This window comes from Vigna radiata, chromosome 2 (assembly GCF_000741045.1).
Source record: "Vigna radiata var. radiata cultivar VC1973A chromosome 2, Vradiata_ver6, whole genome shotgun sequence".
NCBI classification, from domain to species: domain Eukaryota; kingdom Viridiplantae; phylum Streptophyta; class Magnoliopsida; order Fabales; family Fabaceae; genus Vigna; species Vigna radiata.
The window spans coordinates 18,255,139-18,272,126 of record NC_028352.1 but is presented as its reverse complement, the minus strand read 5'-3'; the positions used below and the strand labels follow the sequence as shown (position 1 = coordinate 18,272,126).

Genomic DNA, 16,988 nt, shown 5'->3' with positions numbered 1-16,988 from the left:
AAACAACGATATACCGAATGAGTTAAACGATAAAAGCCTTAAGCACAGATGATAACCCAACAATAATCAATCAAGACATATGGAGACCATATAAATAATCAATAGTTTCAATAAGAGAGAGTATCAAAAGATTACATTGAATTCCCCAACAACAATAGGGTTTAGTTCACCATAGACATAGTGAGACTAGATGAAAAATGGAAGAAGAATGAAAGAGCAAACCCTAGAAAATATGAAAAGGAGCCTAAGCATCCAAGAGATCCTCTCCAGAGAGCAAAATTAGGTCTGGTCGTCTTCCCCTGTCAAAAGAATGACTCTGAATTCGTAGTAGGGGTATTTATAGGTGAGGAGCGCGTCAAAATCAGGCCCAAGTCCAGCGTGCCACCGCCGGGCGGTTTAAGTGTGCCGCCCGATGGTTTCCCATAACCTGCCGCCACTGCCTGGCGGCAATCGCCACCGCCCGGCAGTTTCCCTCAGTGCCCATTTCCATGCTTACTTCTCGTCCTAGACCGCCCAATGGTTTTAGTGTGCTGTTGGGCATTGCGTCAACTCTTCAAATCTTCATTTTTCTGCTCTCTTCTTGAGTCAACGACCTGTATCTTTAACTCCATTCTCACTTTTCTCAAATTAGTTACAAAACAATGCAAAATAAGCATAAAATAGCTAAAAACAACTTTTGACTCTCTCCAGACTCATTTATTGAGTTTTGCTTGATTCTAAGCTCATTCCGAGTAGTAAAGAGTGTAATTTGGTCCAAATTGACATATGAAAATCACTGTTTTTCAACCTTCATCAATAGGATCAGAAGGTACCTCTGAAGAGTCAAGTCGAACCTACGGAGAAGATTGAGTCAATTGGTTATGACTGGAAGACATTGTATTATCCTGATAAAAAGTGTTCATATCTAGGATTGGCTCACTTCCTATAGGATGATCCTCACACGATAATTTATCTTCACAATATAATTTTATATCTGAGATATCAAACATACTAACATCATGATTATGCATTTTCATTGTCTCCCTGAAGTGTAGAATCAACATAAAGGTGGTAAATGAAGTGGTAAATGAACTATGGAATGAAGGATACAATGATCAAACAACACATCTACAGGTCTTTGAAAGTTAAGCACACTAGAAAGGGTTCAATTAATTAAACAAACTACAGAGCTCACAACCTCACCCCACAAATGAGATGGAACATTACCATCTATCAAAAGTGATCTTGTCACCTTTAATATATGTCTATTTTTCCTCTCAGCCATTCCATTTTGTTCTGGTGAATAAGGACATGTAGTTTGATGCAAGATGCCTTTAGATTTCATGAACTCTATTAATTCAATCTTAAAATATTCCCCTACAATTTATGATCAAATGACCTTAATGGATGTGTTGAATTGTGTAACGATCATATGATGGAAAGAATGAACCACGTCACTATTATGTTTAAGAAGAAGCATTTAGGCTACCCTAGTACAATCATCAACAAAACTGATAAACCATTTTTTCCATTATGTGTAGATTGTGGGGTAGGACTCTAAACATCTCTGTGAATTAATGAAAAAGGAAAATCAGATTTTTTATTGCTTAAAGAAAACACAACACGATGACTTTTTTCCTTAACATAAGTTTCACAAAGAAAATCAGAAATATTGCATTTATAAAATAATGATGGAAATAATTTTTTTAAATAACCAAAAAAGGGATGTCCCAACCGCCTATGCCATAACCAAATTTCCTTTTTGTTTTTATCTTGTATGTGATCATTCGCAAGACAAGTCAATGCTTCTTTATGGGTTTGTTGTGAGACATTTTCAAGATAATATAGTCATTTACTCTCTCTACCACTAACAATCTTCTCCTTGGAATGAATGTTCTAGAAAAGACAATGAGTTGGTAAAACAAGAAAACACGAGAATGTGATTTAGTTAACTTGCTGACGAAGATAAGATTACAGTTCAATGTAGGAACAAATAAAACATCAGGAATCGATAAGTTGGTGAAAGGGATATAGTACTTACACCTTCAACAGGAGATGAGACCCCATTAGAATTAATAATAACACTTTTAGAACAATGAGGAGGGAAATTAGTAAATTTATGAGAATCACAAGTCATATGATCAGTAGCACCTGAATCAATTATCCAATCACTACCCCTAATAACAACAAAAAGATTAAAAGCAGAGTTAGATATACCTGACTTGGACACAAATATGACAATAGTAGAAATATGGCCCTTAGACACAGCAGAATTAGGGATGGCAAAAAAATTCGTACCCATGGGTATCCGCAGGTAAAATCCGCTTCGGGTATTTAATACCCGCAGGTAAGAAGTACCCGCAGGTAACTGGTATTTTAATACCCGCTTGTTAACAGGTCAGGTTCGGGGTATCACTTTATCCGTACCCGCGGATACCCATTACCCGTTTAAAAAATAAAATTTTAATTTTAATTAATAGGTTTTCTATTTAAAATATAAAATTATAATTTTCACTATTCTTGAATCAGGTTTCCATCTACTGATCTACTGATCTACTGTGATAATGGGCCAAAGCCCAAATTTTTTTAGGTTTTTCATCCTCGGAATAAGAAAAAAAGAGGTGCCCCCATCTTGTTAGTTGTAGCGTCGTTTTAGGGTTTTCTTCCTCAGAATAAGGAAAAAAGAGGTGCCTCATTTCTTCTTGTTAGTTGCAAAGCTTCCGTAAATCCTTGCTCGATCATGTGTGGTTGCCCGTCCTCAATGGCCGCCGAAAAGCGGAGGCGTCCGGATCGAAAGCGAAGAGGTTTAGCGTCTGGCGGCCGAAATGCGGAGGCGTCAAGGAGGATCGGAAGCGGAAAGCGTCAGCGTCTAGCGGCTTGAGGCAACGAGTGAGTCCCTTAGGGAAGTGAAGACGAGGACGAAGAAGTGGAAGACGAGGTCAATGGCAGAGGCGCAATGGCGGAGCAGGTGCTGATAGGATGAAGCTGCGGTGTTGATGGAGGCTGCGGCTTAAGCTAAGGATCGTGTTGGCAGCGGTCATGGTGGTTGACAGCGTCCGGCATCGATGCGAGGCTAAGGTTCAGTGAAGGAGATGACGACAAGCTTCGTTGTTGTGGGGAGGCTAACGCATCCAGAGAGGCGGCATTCATGGGCGATGGAGAAGAGGGCAAAGGGAAAGAAGTAGTTGGCTTCGCGCACAAGATGGAAAAGAAAAGAAGAAACCCTAAAAGAAGGATTTGGGCTTACTATGAAAGATTTGAATTTTTGGCCCATTTGTATAAAATAATTAATTTAAACATTGATTTTGAGAAAATAATATGTTTTTTTTTTAATTAAATTTAAACATTTTTTTAATTTTTTAAAACAATTATGGGTTGAAAGGGGTATTCGCGGGTTGAAAAAAATTCGCAGATTTTTTTTATGCAGATATCCGACGGGTAGCGGGGTGGGTACGGGTACACTTTTTTACATATGGGTCAGGTTCGGGTATCACATTATCCGACCCGAACCCGACCCATTGCCATCCCTAAGTAGAAGCCACAAAATCATGCTTCTCCAATTGATTTTTATCGGAAGAAACCATCAGTAATATTCAATGAAATAAAGAAGCATTAATTCCTATATTGTTGAGGATGTTGATCTTTGGCTTTAATACCATATAAAAAGGTTTAAAGAAGAATTTTAATGTATTATTTCAAAGAGTAAGGTAATATATATATATATATATATATATATATATATATATATATATATATATATATGGATTCTATAATTCCTCATTTATTAAAGGAATGAAAATCGCACAAATCTGCACAAATTATAATAATGACTAAATTATAGTAAACACAGTATTTAATTACCTAATATTTACTAATAGAATATTTGATATATCTTAAAGAATAATTTTCTTCACATGTAACCTTGTCATGTTTCTACAAAATTTAAGCACTAAAGTGTTTGATTTTTAATGAACAATTTATATAATGCCTTTGATACAACTTATACATAAACTTGACTAACATTAATGGTTGCAACTGCATCCCTTTCGTTTTTTGCGAAAAATTCTTGTACTTAATCATGGATGACATAGAAAGATTTCTTGTTGTTTTCATGACTAAATTAAGGGATTTTGTCAGGTTAATCGTTGTGTGTTTCCATTGTCTGCCTTTGTCTAATGTAAGTGTTCACTTATTTCTTGAAATTTTATTAATCTATAATTTGCAGCTTCTAGATTGACTTCCCACGTTATGTTGCAATAGTAGTTGTTGTGAGGCTTAGTTAGACAATAAAATCAGTTAAGTTAAAAAGTTGTACAATGATAACACATGTTTTATACATATATTTATAACTTTATTACAATGATTGCACTTTACTTTTTTTTTTAAGATTTATTTCATTTTCTTTTATCAATAATAAATACTTTAATTTTGTATTTTTAGCTCATCTAGCTTATTTCACTATTTTGGTTATAACTTTCTTTCTAGATATTATTTTTTATTGCTTTTAGTTTTATTAAATTGTACACGAAGTTAAAACCCATATACCAATCAATGGATTTGGACTTCTAGACCTAATTAGGTTTAAGCCTATTTTTAGGATTTATTTTGCTAAACGAAAAAGAGAAATATAAATGAGTAGAACAATTTTTTAAGGTTTTAGTTTTGCAAAGTATGAAATGCAATGCACATTCATAAAGTTACCTTCACTCCATCCACTCCTCTCTCTCTGATAGAGTTTTGATGGTAAAAAATTAAGCATTACTCATTCTCTTTAAGTCTTCTAAGAAAGAAAACTAAGCTTCAATGGTCTCACCTTAACCACATCAAAGTCAATCGAAATTATGTTATTTCTCCCATCTTGTACAATTACCAGTATAAGTGTTCCTATACAAAAATGTGTCATTTACTTTTTTCCAGTGGTTTGTAATTAAAACTCTTCAATGCGCAACTTGAAACAAAAAACAAACTTTAACATTGATTACAATAGATTGAATAATTTATGGAATGATTTTTTCCAATTCCTATAGACATTGTTAATAACTTACTATTTTATCAATCACATCTTTTTATACATCACATTGTACTCCATAGAGGACTTGATATGTGAAATTTTGTTGAAATCTTAGTATCCACCATCTCTCAAATGTTTTTGTGATCTTTTGAAATATAATGGGATTCCATAGATGTGACATATACAATTCAATGTCCATGAACACAATGTCTAGTTTGTAATACAAGAAAGGGTAAAAAGAAAAGTGAGAGAAAAATATGAAATGTAATACAAGAAATGGTGTTATTTTAGAATTATACGAAATAATAATCATAGATAAATTTATGATATTTCTGAAGTTTTCTTTTATTAGAAAGTCACTTTTTTTAGTAAGCATGTTAACTTATATCCACCTCCTCAAATAAGTGTTATGCTAACATTTCTTTCTAATTACTGTTAACATGTATTGTCATCTAAATAGAATTATTAAAAAATAAAATAAATGTAGATATCATTTTTATTCTTAAAAATACATACTCTAACTGACAAGTTTCCTAAAAGAAAAATTTAGACACTTAGGTTCTTATAGTTTATTATCATTCACATTTCCTTCTTTCAATCGTTCTCACTAGAAACTTTTTTAGGAGAAAAATAATGATGGAATTTTCTCTGGTTTCAACGTAAACTAAGGTGATCTTCGTCACACAAATCAAATTAAGTAAACTTATGAATCAATTACGATAATTTGGACAACAGTCAAAGATGCTAATCTACATTCTCTTAGTTCAAACATGAACAAATAGACAAAATAAATAACAAATAATAAAAAATAATGGTGCCATTTCAATATAGTGAACTGGAATCAGATAAAACTTATCAATAACGAACACCTCGATTCCTTACTTATTGCAGCTAGCTATACGTTTTTCATCATGAAAACCAGAAGCTTTGTAAAGAAAATGTATAACGTGTGGCTCTTTTTCTTTTGTAATACACCCAGCTGCAACACAATGTAAAATAAATTCCTGAAAACTGCAAACCATATATTTTCACAAGCTTTTGTCGCTAGAGTAAACCCAAATACTTGAAAGTCCCCCAATTTTCATCTATCTATTTAATTTCTAAGTTAAACATCTTTCAACTACTTCAGCCAAAAAAATCCAATGCATTACCAGTAGTCCAAACAGGAACACATGCCATTACTGAAATGATGAAACCGGTATGCATCCCTTAATATGATTTTCCTGCCAATTGTTTGACTAACCATCTTGAAAACAGAGTGGCAATCACCACAGACACGGAGATTCTTAAAAATTCTAAGAGGTGAGCCTTCTGGACTATTGATCAACCCAAATGCAAGGGCAATTCTCTCACTATGGTTCCAAAGGTTATGCTCCTTTTGTTCTTCATCTGTATCTTGCAATGAATAACTAGTATCAGGCACATATCCAGCCTCTGTAATGATCTTTTTGAGTTCTTCCAACTTTGAATAGATTTGTGCATTTTGTGGATGATACTGGTCACCCATTCCGAAAGTAGTAACCTGGTTTTTCAACTTGATCCAACTACAGGCAGGTTTCTTCTTTATGTTGTGTGATTCCATTCGCTTTCTTACATTCTCCATATCTCCCCACCTTCTCGTTGATGCACAAACATTTGAATAAAGAACATAGGCTGAATCATCTGATAAGTCAAGTTGGAAAAGGCGGTGAGCAGCTTTCCTTGCAAGCTCCAAATTGCCATGTATTTTACAAGAAGCCAGCAGTGTACGCCACACAAGGTCATTTGGTGGAACTGACATCTTATTAATGAAACTTTCAGCCTCAGCAAGCCTTCCTGCTCGCCCAAGAAGGTCGATTATGCATACACAATGCTCTATTCCAATGGGGACACAGAATTCGGTAGACATTGAAGAGAAGTATGCAAGGCCCTCATCCACCAAACCCCCATGGCTACATGCAGACAAAAGTGAAACAAAAGTGACATGATCTGGTCTCAGTCCTAGATCAAGCATCTCATGAAAGGCTTTCCTAGCCTGTTGGAAAAAACCATGCCTGGCTAATGCTGATATTAAAATGTTCCAAGATCTATGTGACCTGCTTCTTGGTTGGGGAAGGATCCTAAAAACATCATCAATTTCCCCACATTTTCCATACATATCCATTGTTGCATTTAACACGTAATCATTGGTGTCAAACCCGTGTTTGATAATCAAACCATGAAACTGCTGACCTTCATCCAGTAAAGTTAAGTTTCCAATAATGGCAAGAGCTACGGAGAAGCTAAACTGATCTAAATGAATCCCATCATTCCTCATCTTTACTATAAGCTTTAGTGCCTCCTCACCAGGTCCATAATGAGCATTTGCAGACACAATGGCATTCCAAGTGCTAGAATTCTTGTTAGCTAATTCATCAAAAATATAGTTACTTGTATTAAGATCACCACATTGAGCATACATTGTAATTAGGGAGCTTTGCACAAATGTATCTAATTCAAAGCCCGCTACTACTATATGTGCATGAATGGGCATTCCGTGTTCCAAAAGGTTATCGGGAGACAAACAAGCACTGAGAAGATTAACAATGGTAATGTAGCTTACAGGTACATCTTCTTTTCTCAATAAATTAAAGGCTTCAATTGCCGCATTAGTTTCCTTGTTATCTGCATGTCCACCTATTAGTGCATTCCATGTTACTTCATCTTTCTCATGCATAATTTTGCACACCTGTTGTGCTTCGGCCATCGAACCAAATTTCCCATACATGGTAACCAATGCATTACCTATGATCAAATTGGGATGGAGACCGAGAAGAATCACCAAGGCATGAACCATCTTTAATTTTTCTAAATTATAACAGGCAGATAATGCAGTAGTGAAAGTTACATAGTTCTTCTCCTTTCTTGTTTGGAGCATCTCAATCAAAAGTTGTAGGGCACGTGGATAATTTCCATTTTCTACATAATTTGCCATCATGGAATTCCATGAAATTATATCCCTCTCAGACATTCTATGAAATACAAGCTCTGCATCCTTCGATTTCCCAGCCTGGGAATACATACTTAGAAGACTATTGCATACACAGATATTCGATTCCAGTCCAGATTTTACTACTATACCGTGAAGCCCTCTTCCCCACCTTAAATTTTGAGCAGAGCCACACACCGGTAACATGGCCGAGATAGTAATATAATCTGTTTCTGTGTGAGTATAACGCATCTGAGAAAAATATTCTAGAGATTCTTCGCAATGACCATTATGTACAATTGCAGTAATTATCGAATTCCATGAAATAGTGTCACGTTCATTCATGTCATCAAACACACAAGACGCCTCTTCTATGCTATCAAAATTACCAAACATAGAAATAAGGGAGTTCGCCACAGACACAGTAATATCCAGTCCAGATTTGATCACACTACCAAGCACCTGATAACCCAACTTCTTATCTCCGAGCATCCCACAAGACCTAATAACTGTAGCCATTGCATTTTCATTACAGTACACTCCATTGTGTCTCAAACACTGATAAACAGTCAGAACGTCCTTTAAACACCCATTATACGCATAAGCAACCATCAAAGCAGTCCAAGACACTATATTAGGTTCCTCAATCTCTTGAAAGAGTTTGTCAACCTCAGAAACCCGACCACATGTACCATAAAAGTGCAGCAAACTCGTGCCAACAAATACGTCACTCACCAAACCACATTTGACCACAAGGGCATGAGCCTGAAGTGCCCCTTCAGCCATGCACCCCGACCTATCACAAGCAGTCACCAAACTAGCAGCCACATAACTATTTGGCCTGACACCATGCTCAAGCATCTGGCAGAAGAATCTCATTGCTTCATTGTACCACCCCACTCGAACAAACCCCGACATCATGTTGTTCCAAGAAGCTTCATTAGTCTCAGGCATTTTATCGAACACATATTGCGCGTGTTTGAGGCAACCAAACTTACAGTACATGTTGATCAAGGTGTTTGCATGGAATGTGCCCAGTTGAAGAACACCCTTCACACAAATCGCGTGCAGTGCTTTCCCAAGAATGAAATCAGTGATTATTGAAAACCCCTTTTGATGAAAACATGAAACTTGCGGGTTAGGGTGGCTGCCGATGCTCAAAGGTTTGTTTTCGTTTGCACATGTTTGGAATTGAGTAATGAGTGGGGTTTGCGCAATGGCAAGAGTAGACAGCTTTCTGCATTGTTCTGATAATCGAATGCGAAGTGGAACACCACAAAGCAAATAATCAACACTTGCAAAAGAGCAATGCAAAGCCAAAATTTTTGCAGTATTCATCCAACATAGCCGAATGAATTAACAGGTAACGGGTAAAAGAGTTAACGGTGAAACTGATACTGGTAAAAAAATTGGTATCGTTTATGTAGACACGAATCCTTAAACTTGGTCGATCAAATTCAACCCAAACATTACAACGTCAATGCCAAAGCAACTTTTCCCATTGAAATATGAAAACTTGAAAAATCACGGAGTTTTGTTATGCCATATTTTTACTCGTGAAAGATACTCTATCAGTTTTCCTGTGATTATGAGAATGTTATTACGATACTAAAAGAAAATGTAGAGAAATATTTAGTTTTACGTCCATAATATAGGAGTTTTCTTTCGGGATTTTAATCTATTTTAATTTTTTTTCTTTAGTTTTAATTTTCTTAATATTGTAATATATATTTGTATGCTAAAATAACATTTTATAAAATACATTAAAATAAAAAGTAATGTCATATTTATGTTTATGTTTGGTATAAAATATCAACTTAATTAATTAAGGTTAAACAATGAAAAGAGAAAAACACAAACCTTAAAACTAATTTGGAAGGTTTTGAAATGATTTATAACTCCTCTTGTGATCATGAGTCTTGCTCGAAAGAAACTTTTTAATATGAATTTGGAAAAAACTTTAGAAAGAAAACTAATATTTCTTCAATGTGAAGTTGCAAGATTAAATATTGGAAAATATAACCTAAATATCATCATAGATTCTACCGATAAATTAATGATAAAAATGGTGTTGGGTTTGTTGCATCCAAAGAAACAAAAGTTGTTAAAAATTTGAAAAAGCTATCATACATCTCACAAGTAACCTGTTGCTTCTATTGTACGAGAAGAGGACATACAATAAACGAAAATGTTTCTTTAACACTGCTTTTTGACACAAATTTGATACCGGTCAGGTGTTAAATTTCTATTGGATGTTGTTACTTAAATGAAAAACGTTTTTAAAAAAGCTGAGGAGGGTAATTTTGGAATTCTGATGATATGAATTTTGATTTTGGCGGTCTCGTTTTCTTCTCTTGTTCACTTTGGTTCTGAACTTTCGTCTCTCCCATTCGGCTTCATCTCTCCATTCCCTTGCTTTCTCCATTCGGCTTTCGCCTCATTCAAAGGCCTTATCTCAACCAAAAAAAGAGCTCTTTCGCAATCATTCTGTTGAGGTAAGCTCTCTTTCGCGTTTCGCGTTTTGGGTCTCTTTGGCGTTGTGGCTCTGTTTCGGCTTTTCGCTCTCTTTCGCATTGTCTGGTTTCTCTTTCGCTTTCTTTAGCGTTTTTGGTCTCTTTGGCGTTATTTATTCTTTTTGTGTTTTGTGAACCCTAATCCACCATTGATTTTTTGTGCAGTTGCAATGGCTTCCAGAAACTCAAAGGTTTAAAGTTTTGGTATTTTATTTAGTCGCATTTTCTAGGGATTTCCAACTCATAGGGATTTCCCTCGCATAGTGTGTTGGTTCCGCTATAAGTCACGGTCATTTGAAAATATTGATGACTTGTTTCGGACTAGAGATGTAAGTATCTGATGTAAGTTTTTAATAATTATTGATGATTTTAACCTACTGTTAAATTTGTTTGCATGTGTTGTAGTTAATGTTGGAGTGGTATATTGGCAAGCGTGTTCGTGACATGCCCGAAATCATGGCTACTTTTGACCTATTTGATGGAGGGATAGGTTTAGTGCCATTGGGTTGATTTTACAATTGGAATATTTTCATTTCAGGAGGAATTGCTTGCAATTAGAAAGCAATACGTACGTGATTGGATCCTGGACCACGAGAACATAAGACTACTGGATACGCTAGAGGTGTATGGATTGTTGTAGGATAGTTCTCCAGTGTAAAAGTGTAGTGTAGTGTAGTTTGTTTTGATAGGAATATGGATTTCTACCAATTGGTTTATGTACACATTGAAAGACACAATAATGTATATGAAGACACTTTAATTTTGATATATATGAAGAGATTGTACAAATATTGATTTTAAGGTTGTTTATGTGCAATGTACAAATGTTTGTTGATTGATGAATGATGTCAAGGTTTGTTTATGTACAATGCTACTCAGTTGTGCTCCCCTGCGTTATCACTGGTGGTTCCCCTAGTTCAACAGGATGTCCAATATGTAAATCAGACACGCATAATCGATTACATCCTATTGGTAATCGATTACAAGATAGTTTTGTGCAGCATACATACCACAACTTCACTTCTGTGAATAATCTCAACATGGGTGCTCTCTCCCTCAATGATGGGGGACCCAAAACATTACCTTCAAGCATATCCTCACTCAACAACATCAAATTACAATTAAAAGTACTGGATTTGGGTCAAAACACAATGCTACTCAGCTGTGGTCCTTTGCGTTATCATTGGTGGCTCCCTCAGTTCAACAGGATGTCCAATATATAAATCAAACACGCGTAATCGATTACATCCTATTTGTAATTGATTAAAAGGCAGATTTTTGCAGCATACATAGCACAACTTCACTTCTGTGAATAATCTCAACATGGGTGCTCTCTCCCTCAATGATGGGGGACCCAAAACATTAGCTTCAAGCATATCCTCACTCAACAACATCAAATTACAATTAAAAGTATTGGATTTGGGTCAAAACACAATTCTACTCAACTGTGGTCCCCTGTGTTATCACTGGTGGCTCCCTCAGTTCAACAGGATGTCCAATATGTAAATCAGACACGCGTAATTGATTACATCCTATTTGTAATCGATTACAAGGTAGATTTTTGCAGCATACATAACACAACTTCACTGGATTTAATAATCTAAACATGGGTGCTCTCTCCTTCCATCATGGGGGACCCAAAACATTAGCTTCAACCCAATCCTCACTCAAAAACACAAACATTAATTCATTCTTGTCTCACAAACATTATCACTTCCAAATCAATTTATAAAGCACTTCAATAACATAGACATTTAAATTGCAATTATGAATTAGATAAATACATGGAACCAAACATGCATCTTCTATATATTCAACCAAATAGGTTTCATTACAACATCAATCAAGTTCTTGTCCTATTCTAAAACCAATACAATAATCACTTCTTTTTCTTTCTAGGTCCTACATTTCCGGTGTATGGTGTCTTAAGTGCTTGGCTCTTGTAACGCCTTATTGATCCAATTCTGACATACGTCTTCAAATGTGATTGGTTGTTTGACATTTTTCCCGGTGTGTTCTTCGCAATTTCACCTTCTGCGATGTTCGACATTCCATCCAAAGAAAATAACCAAAAGGAAATGACGAACGGTCAACTGCATATAGAAAATAACACAATGGTAAACACCAAAGGAAATAATCAAGAAACCAAAAGTGGTCGAAGAACCCACAAGAAATCCAACACACAAACGAAAAACCCTATACCCAAACCACAACATCAACGGAAACCGACACCAAACACAAAACCCAATACCCAAACCGACAAGAAAATGGTCGAAGAACGCATTTACCTGGTTCCAACCACGTTGTTGTCCGGAACTTCCCATTTCGAACAAGGACAACGAAAACAAAAATGTGAGAACGAACCAGAGAAGGAAAACGAGAACGAACCAGAGAAGGAAAACGCAGGAGATGTCAAAATGTGAGAGAGACGAAATCTGAGAGAAAACGTAATGAAACAGGAGAAGGGCATAATTGAAACACAAAATTTTTGAAATCCTATTCCTTTTTTCAGCCAGATTTTTTGAAAAAAAAAATGGACCAATTGCACGTTGACAACTGTCATTGTCAAAAGTATGTCAAAATATGGGTGTCAAAATAACGAGAACTAGTTTTTAAGCAAAGTTGGTGTGTCTAAAGGAAGCTATGCATGGATTCTCAAAAGCAAGAGGTATGCCATTAACTCTAGAGATTTGTGTTGGGACCTAGTTTGGACAATGCTTTATTTTTGTTGCAGGGATGGAGCAAAAGAATGTAAAAATATCAAGAATTCTCTTGCAAAATATCCGAGTGAGCATGTTATTATTTGATTAATATATTTCTTAGTCATTCTTTGGTCTTTAAATATGTTGAATTTTTGAAAATGATTAAATGTACTTTCCTTGTGTTAAAGAAATGAATACACTATTGTACTTGAAAATGTCTTTGAACTATAAAATCTCTAAGAAGAGTGATTCTTTCACATCCCTACATTTTTTACATTTATTTTATAAAATTCTTAATTACTTTTTACTTTTTTTTTTTTTAAATACAAAAACTTTATACTTGTATAATATTTTACCCTTTATCTTGTATCAAATAAATGTAAAAATATGTTACGATATCTTAATATCTACTAATATGAGAAACACATTGACAATTAATCTACAAGAAAATTTCCATATGATGAGATTCATACAAAAGAAGGAAAGGAAAAAGCAATCTAAGAGCCCGGCACAAATTTGGTGGCATAGACCCAAGCATTGTTAGCCACAGGGTTGTCAAGGTGATCCAAAAGGTTCTCAAGTGGTCCTTTCCCAGTGACAATGGCTTGGACAAAGAAGCCAAACATGGAGAACATGGCCAACCTTCCATTCTTGATCTCCTTAACCTTGAGCTCAGCAAAAGTGACAGGGTCATCAGCAAGGCCAAGAGGGTCAAAGTATTGGCCACCAGGGTAGAGATCATTGCCCTCTCCCACACCAGGAAGACCATTTATGCGAAATCCTTCAACAAGACCCATAAGCACAACTTGGAACCCTAGCACTGCCAAGATGCTTTGTGCATGCACAAGGTTAGGGTTCCCCAGATAGTCTAGGCCACCTTCTGAGAATATTTGAGCTCCTGCTTTGAACCAAACTGGCTCCTTGAACTCCACTCTCAGCCACTTCTCAAGCACTTCTGGTGTTATGCATCCTAGTGCTCCAAGCATAGCCCAACGCCCATGGATCACCTTGTTTCAGATAACAATTTCAGTATGTCTCAACATGCCATGTCTTTAATGCTTTCTTCATGAAACAAAAGGGTTCAATCCAAAAGTAAAATATCCTTTGACACTGGAAAAACATTCATGAAGGGTGGTGAAAAATAGTCTCAAATGAGTGTAAAATTTGTTGTGTGTGAAAGTATTGAGTCCAATCCAAAATTTGGGAATGCTGTAGTTTTCTGAATTCTGTTGTGTGTGAAAGTATTTAGACCATGTTTGGTTTCAAATCTTGGATGTCATTTTTTCACATTTCGGATGTGAGTTTAAGAAGCTGACAGTTACAGTTTTCACATCTGCATTGTAATTTCTTACTTCTCAACAGGTTACCAAACATGCTATTTTTGAATCTCGAGTTCTCCTATGATAAAGAATTAGTCTTGCTGTGTGATCAAAAACAAAATATGTGTGAGAATAGGGTCTAAATAGATTATAGGGACTGAAAAACCAAACTTCTGAAACACAGGACAAAGACCAGAATAAAAACTTGTAATAAGACTACAGGAATTATAATATAACTGAATTTAAATCTAAAGCAAATTAGAAAAGCCATTTAAGAAAGATATGACTTTTATTGCAGAGAGCAATTTATGGTGTGGAGGGTTACTAGAACTAGATGTTTATGAAGGAACATTACTGATATTGCTTCTTTGTTCAGATGAAAAACCAGTTAGAGGCTACAATGTTGTGTGAGGAAAAGCAAATATTGTTCATGTTAAAGTGTAAGCAAAAATGAGTGACCTCAAGAGCCCTGTTCTTGGCAAATGCTTCAGGATCAGCAGACAATCCAGCAGTGTCCCATCCATAGTCCCCTGGGAATTCTCCAGTCAAATATGAGGGAGTCTGAGCTGAAAAGGGTCCCAAGTATTTCACTCTGTCTGGACCATACCACAATTCATTTCCCTGCTCACTCATCAACAACACAGATAACACTACATATAAGCCACACAACACAACCAAAAAATACCAAAACCAGTAAGAAAACATATGAAAAGGTCCTCCTTTAGAAAATTATAGTTTCATACCAGAATATCTAAACAAATCTAAATTATAACTTGTTAAGAAAATTCTTCTAAACTGTAAATAGTATATATACTGTTGACTGACACTGTGATAGCTATTGAAGTTACATCTAGATAAATTAAAAAATCTAGCATTACAACTTGGTAATAAATTCTTAGTAAGAAAAACATCTACAACATATATATATATATATTGGAAAGTACCATGGTGTATTTCCCAGTTCCCATGGAGACAACATCTCTAAGAGGGTTGGCATTGGTTGCCCTACTTTGGCCAAGGAAAGGTGTTGGTTTAAGGACAGTGCCAGTGCTTGTAGAGGCTGCCATTAATGTTGCTGCCATGGCTTCCAAGTACTTTTTTTCAGCTGAAAGTTGAAACCTTTAACTTGGTTAAATAGAAGAAGAGTACGAGAATGGTTCAACAGAAGATGGTAGAAACTAGGAAGAGGATGTGTGCATGAAGCATTGTGTGTAGGGAAAGAAAATCTGAGGGACATGAGTGGTTAGGAAGACAACAATGTCATCGCATGTTTGTGGTGGGGACTGCGTTGTTTGGAGCAACCAATCAGAAAGCTTCAAAAGATTTGTAGAATCTCCAACTCATCTTTCTATCCACATTTTATCTTTTGCTTGATAATAATTAAAATAAAAAAACTTGTCTTATTTCTTCATGAATATTTGGAAAATGTATTTTTTAAAGTGATATTTTAATAATTTTTTTTATAATATTTTAATATCATTATTTTGTGATTGATTTAAAATTATTTTATAAATAATAATAATTATAAACAACAATCTAAATCAATCACGATAATTTTAAAATATTTTAAAAAATAAATATTGTAAAAGTATTATTATCCTTTGTTAATATCTTAGAAACATGCTGTCGAAAGCATTCGAATATTCAGTCCCTTTCTTCGAAGAAGCTTGCTAATAATAATATAGCTTATAAATAACGAATATTGCAATACCAATTATTTGTGTTTCTATGAAAATGATTTTAAACTTTCTATATACGAAATCTCAGATGACATGTTTAGATGAATTTTCCAGCACTTGTGATATGAAAATATAATAACAAAACATAAACAATTTTTAATAATAATGTTTTAGAATTTTTTTTTTTAATGTATAGCTTAGAAGCTGTCAATATTTGTTTGTTAAAGAAACAGCTTTTTTTTTTTTTTTTTTTTTAAATACATATATAAACTAGACAAACATAAAGGCCAATTTTTCTTTCAATTTCTTTTCTTCTTTCTTATATGCCGTAAACGTCTTTAAAATTTTCATTTTTTTTTTCTCTCTGCAATTTTCTCCGCTTCCATTTAAATTTTTAATCCCGTTTTTCATCTTTCAAGAACAGATTCAACGTTATAAAAGAGAAAAAGTTCTAAATAAGTTTTGACCGATAATAATTAAATTTGGAGTAAGTGTCTTATTTTTATGCATCTCTAAATTCTTTCTGTAATGTGAGGAGTTGGCAACTTTATTAGTTTTCTTGAAGATAAATTGTTCTATCAAATAGTACATTTTTTTTATTTGGGTTTTTATTTGTTTGATAAATTTTAAATGTTTGAACTAATAATCATATAAATGAAGCAATAATAAATTACATTTTTTTTAATATGTGTTTTCGGTAAGGTCTTGTAAAATTAAAGTCAAAGGTGTGTACACGTGGCAACCAAGCATTGGGTAAAGTTCTAAAAATAAAACTTTTATAAAAACACTTCATTCTAAGTTTCAGCCCATTCCTCCACCCTCCAGACAAACACACCTC

General features: G+C 34.9%; 2 protein-coding genes across 2 annotated transcripts; both read right to left on the bottom strand.

The window, feature by feature from the left end:
• Nucleotides 1-5,810: 5,810 nt before the first annotated feature.
• LOC106755761 (pentatricopeptide repeat-containing protein At3g24000, mitochondrial) lies at nt 5,811-9,521 on the bottom strand. The gene has a single exon (XM_014637974.2). The coding sequence runs from the start codon at nt 9,273-9,275 to the stop codon at nt 6,138-6,140; it is 3,138 nt and encodes a 1,045-aa protein (XP_014493460.2). The 5' UTR covers nt 9,276-9,521; the 3' UTR covers nt 5,811-6,137.
• Nucleotides 9,522-13,558: 4,037 nt separating this feature from the next.
• LOC106756425 (chlorophyll a-b binding protein 13, chloroplastic) lies at nt 13,559-15,701 on the bottom strand. Its single transcript, XM_014638848.2, has 3 exons — nt 15,416-15,701; nt 14,931-15,092; nt 13,559-14,159 (listed from the first exon to the last, which is right to left on the bottom strand). Exons 1-3 carry the CDS (start codon nt 15,551-15,553, stop codon nt 13,650-13,652), a joined length of 810 nt encoding a protein of 269 aa, XP_014494334.1. The 5' UTR covers nt 15,554-15,701; the 3' UTR covers nt 13,559-13,649.
• Nucleotides 15,702-16,988: the final 1,287 nt, after the last annotated feature.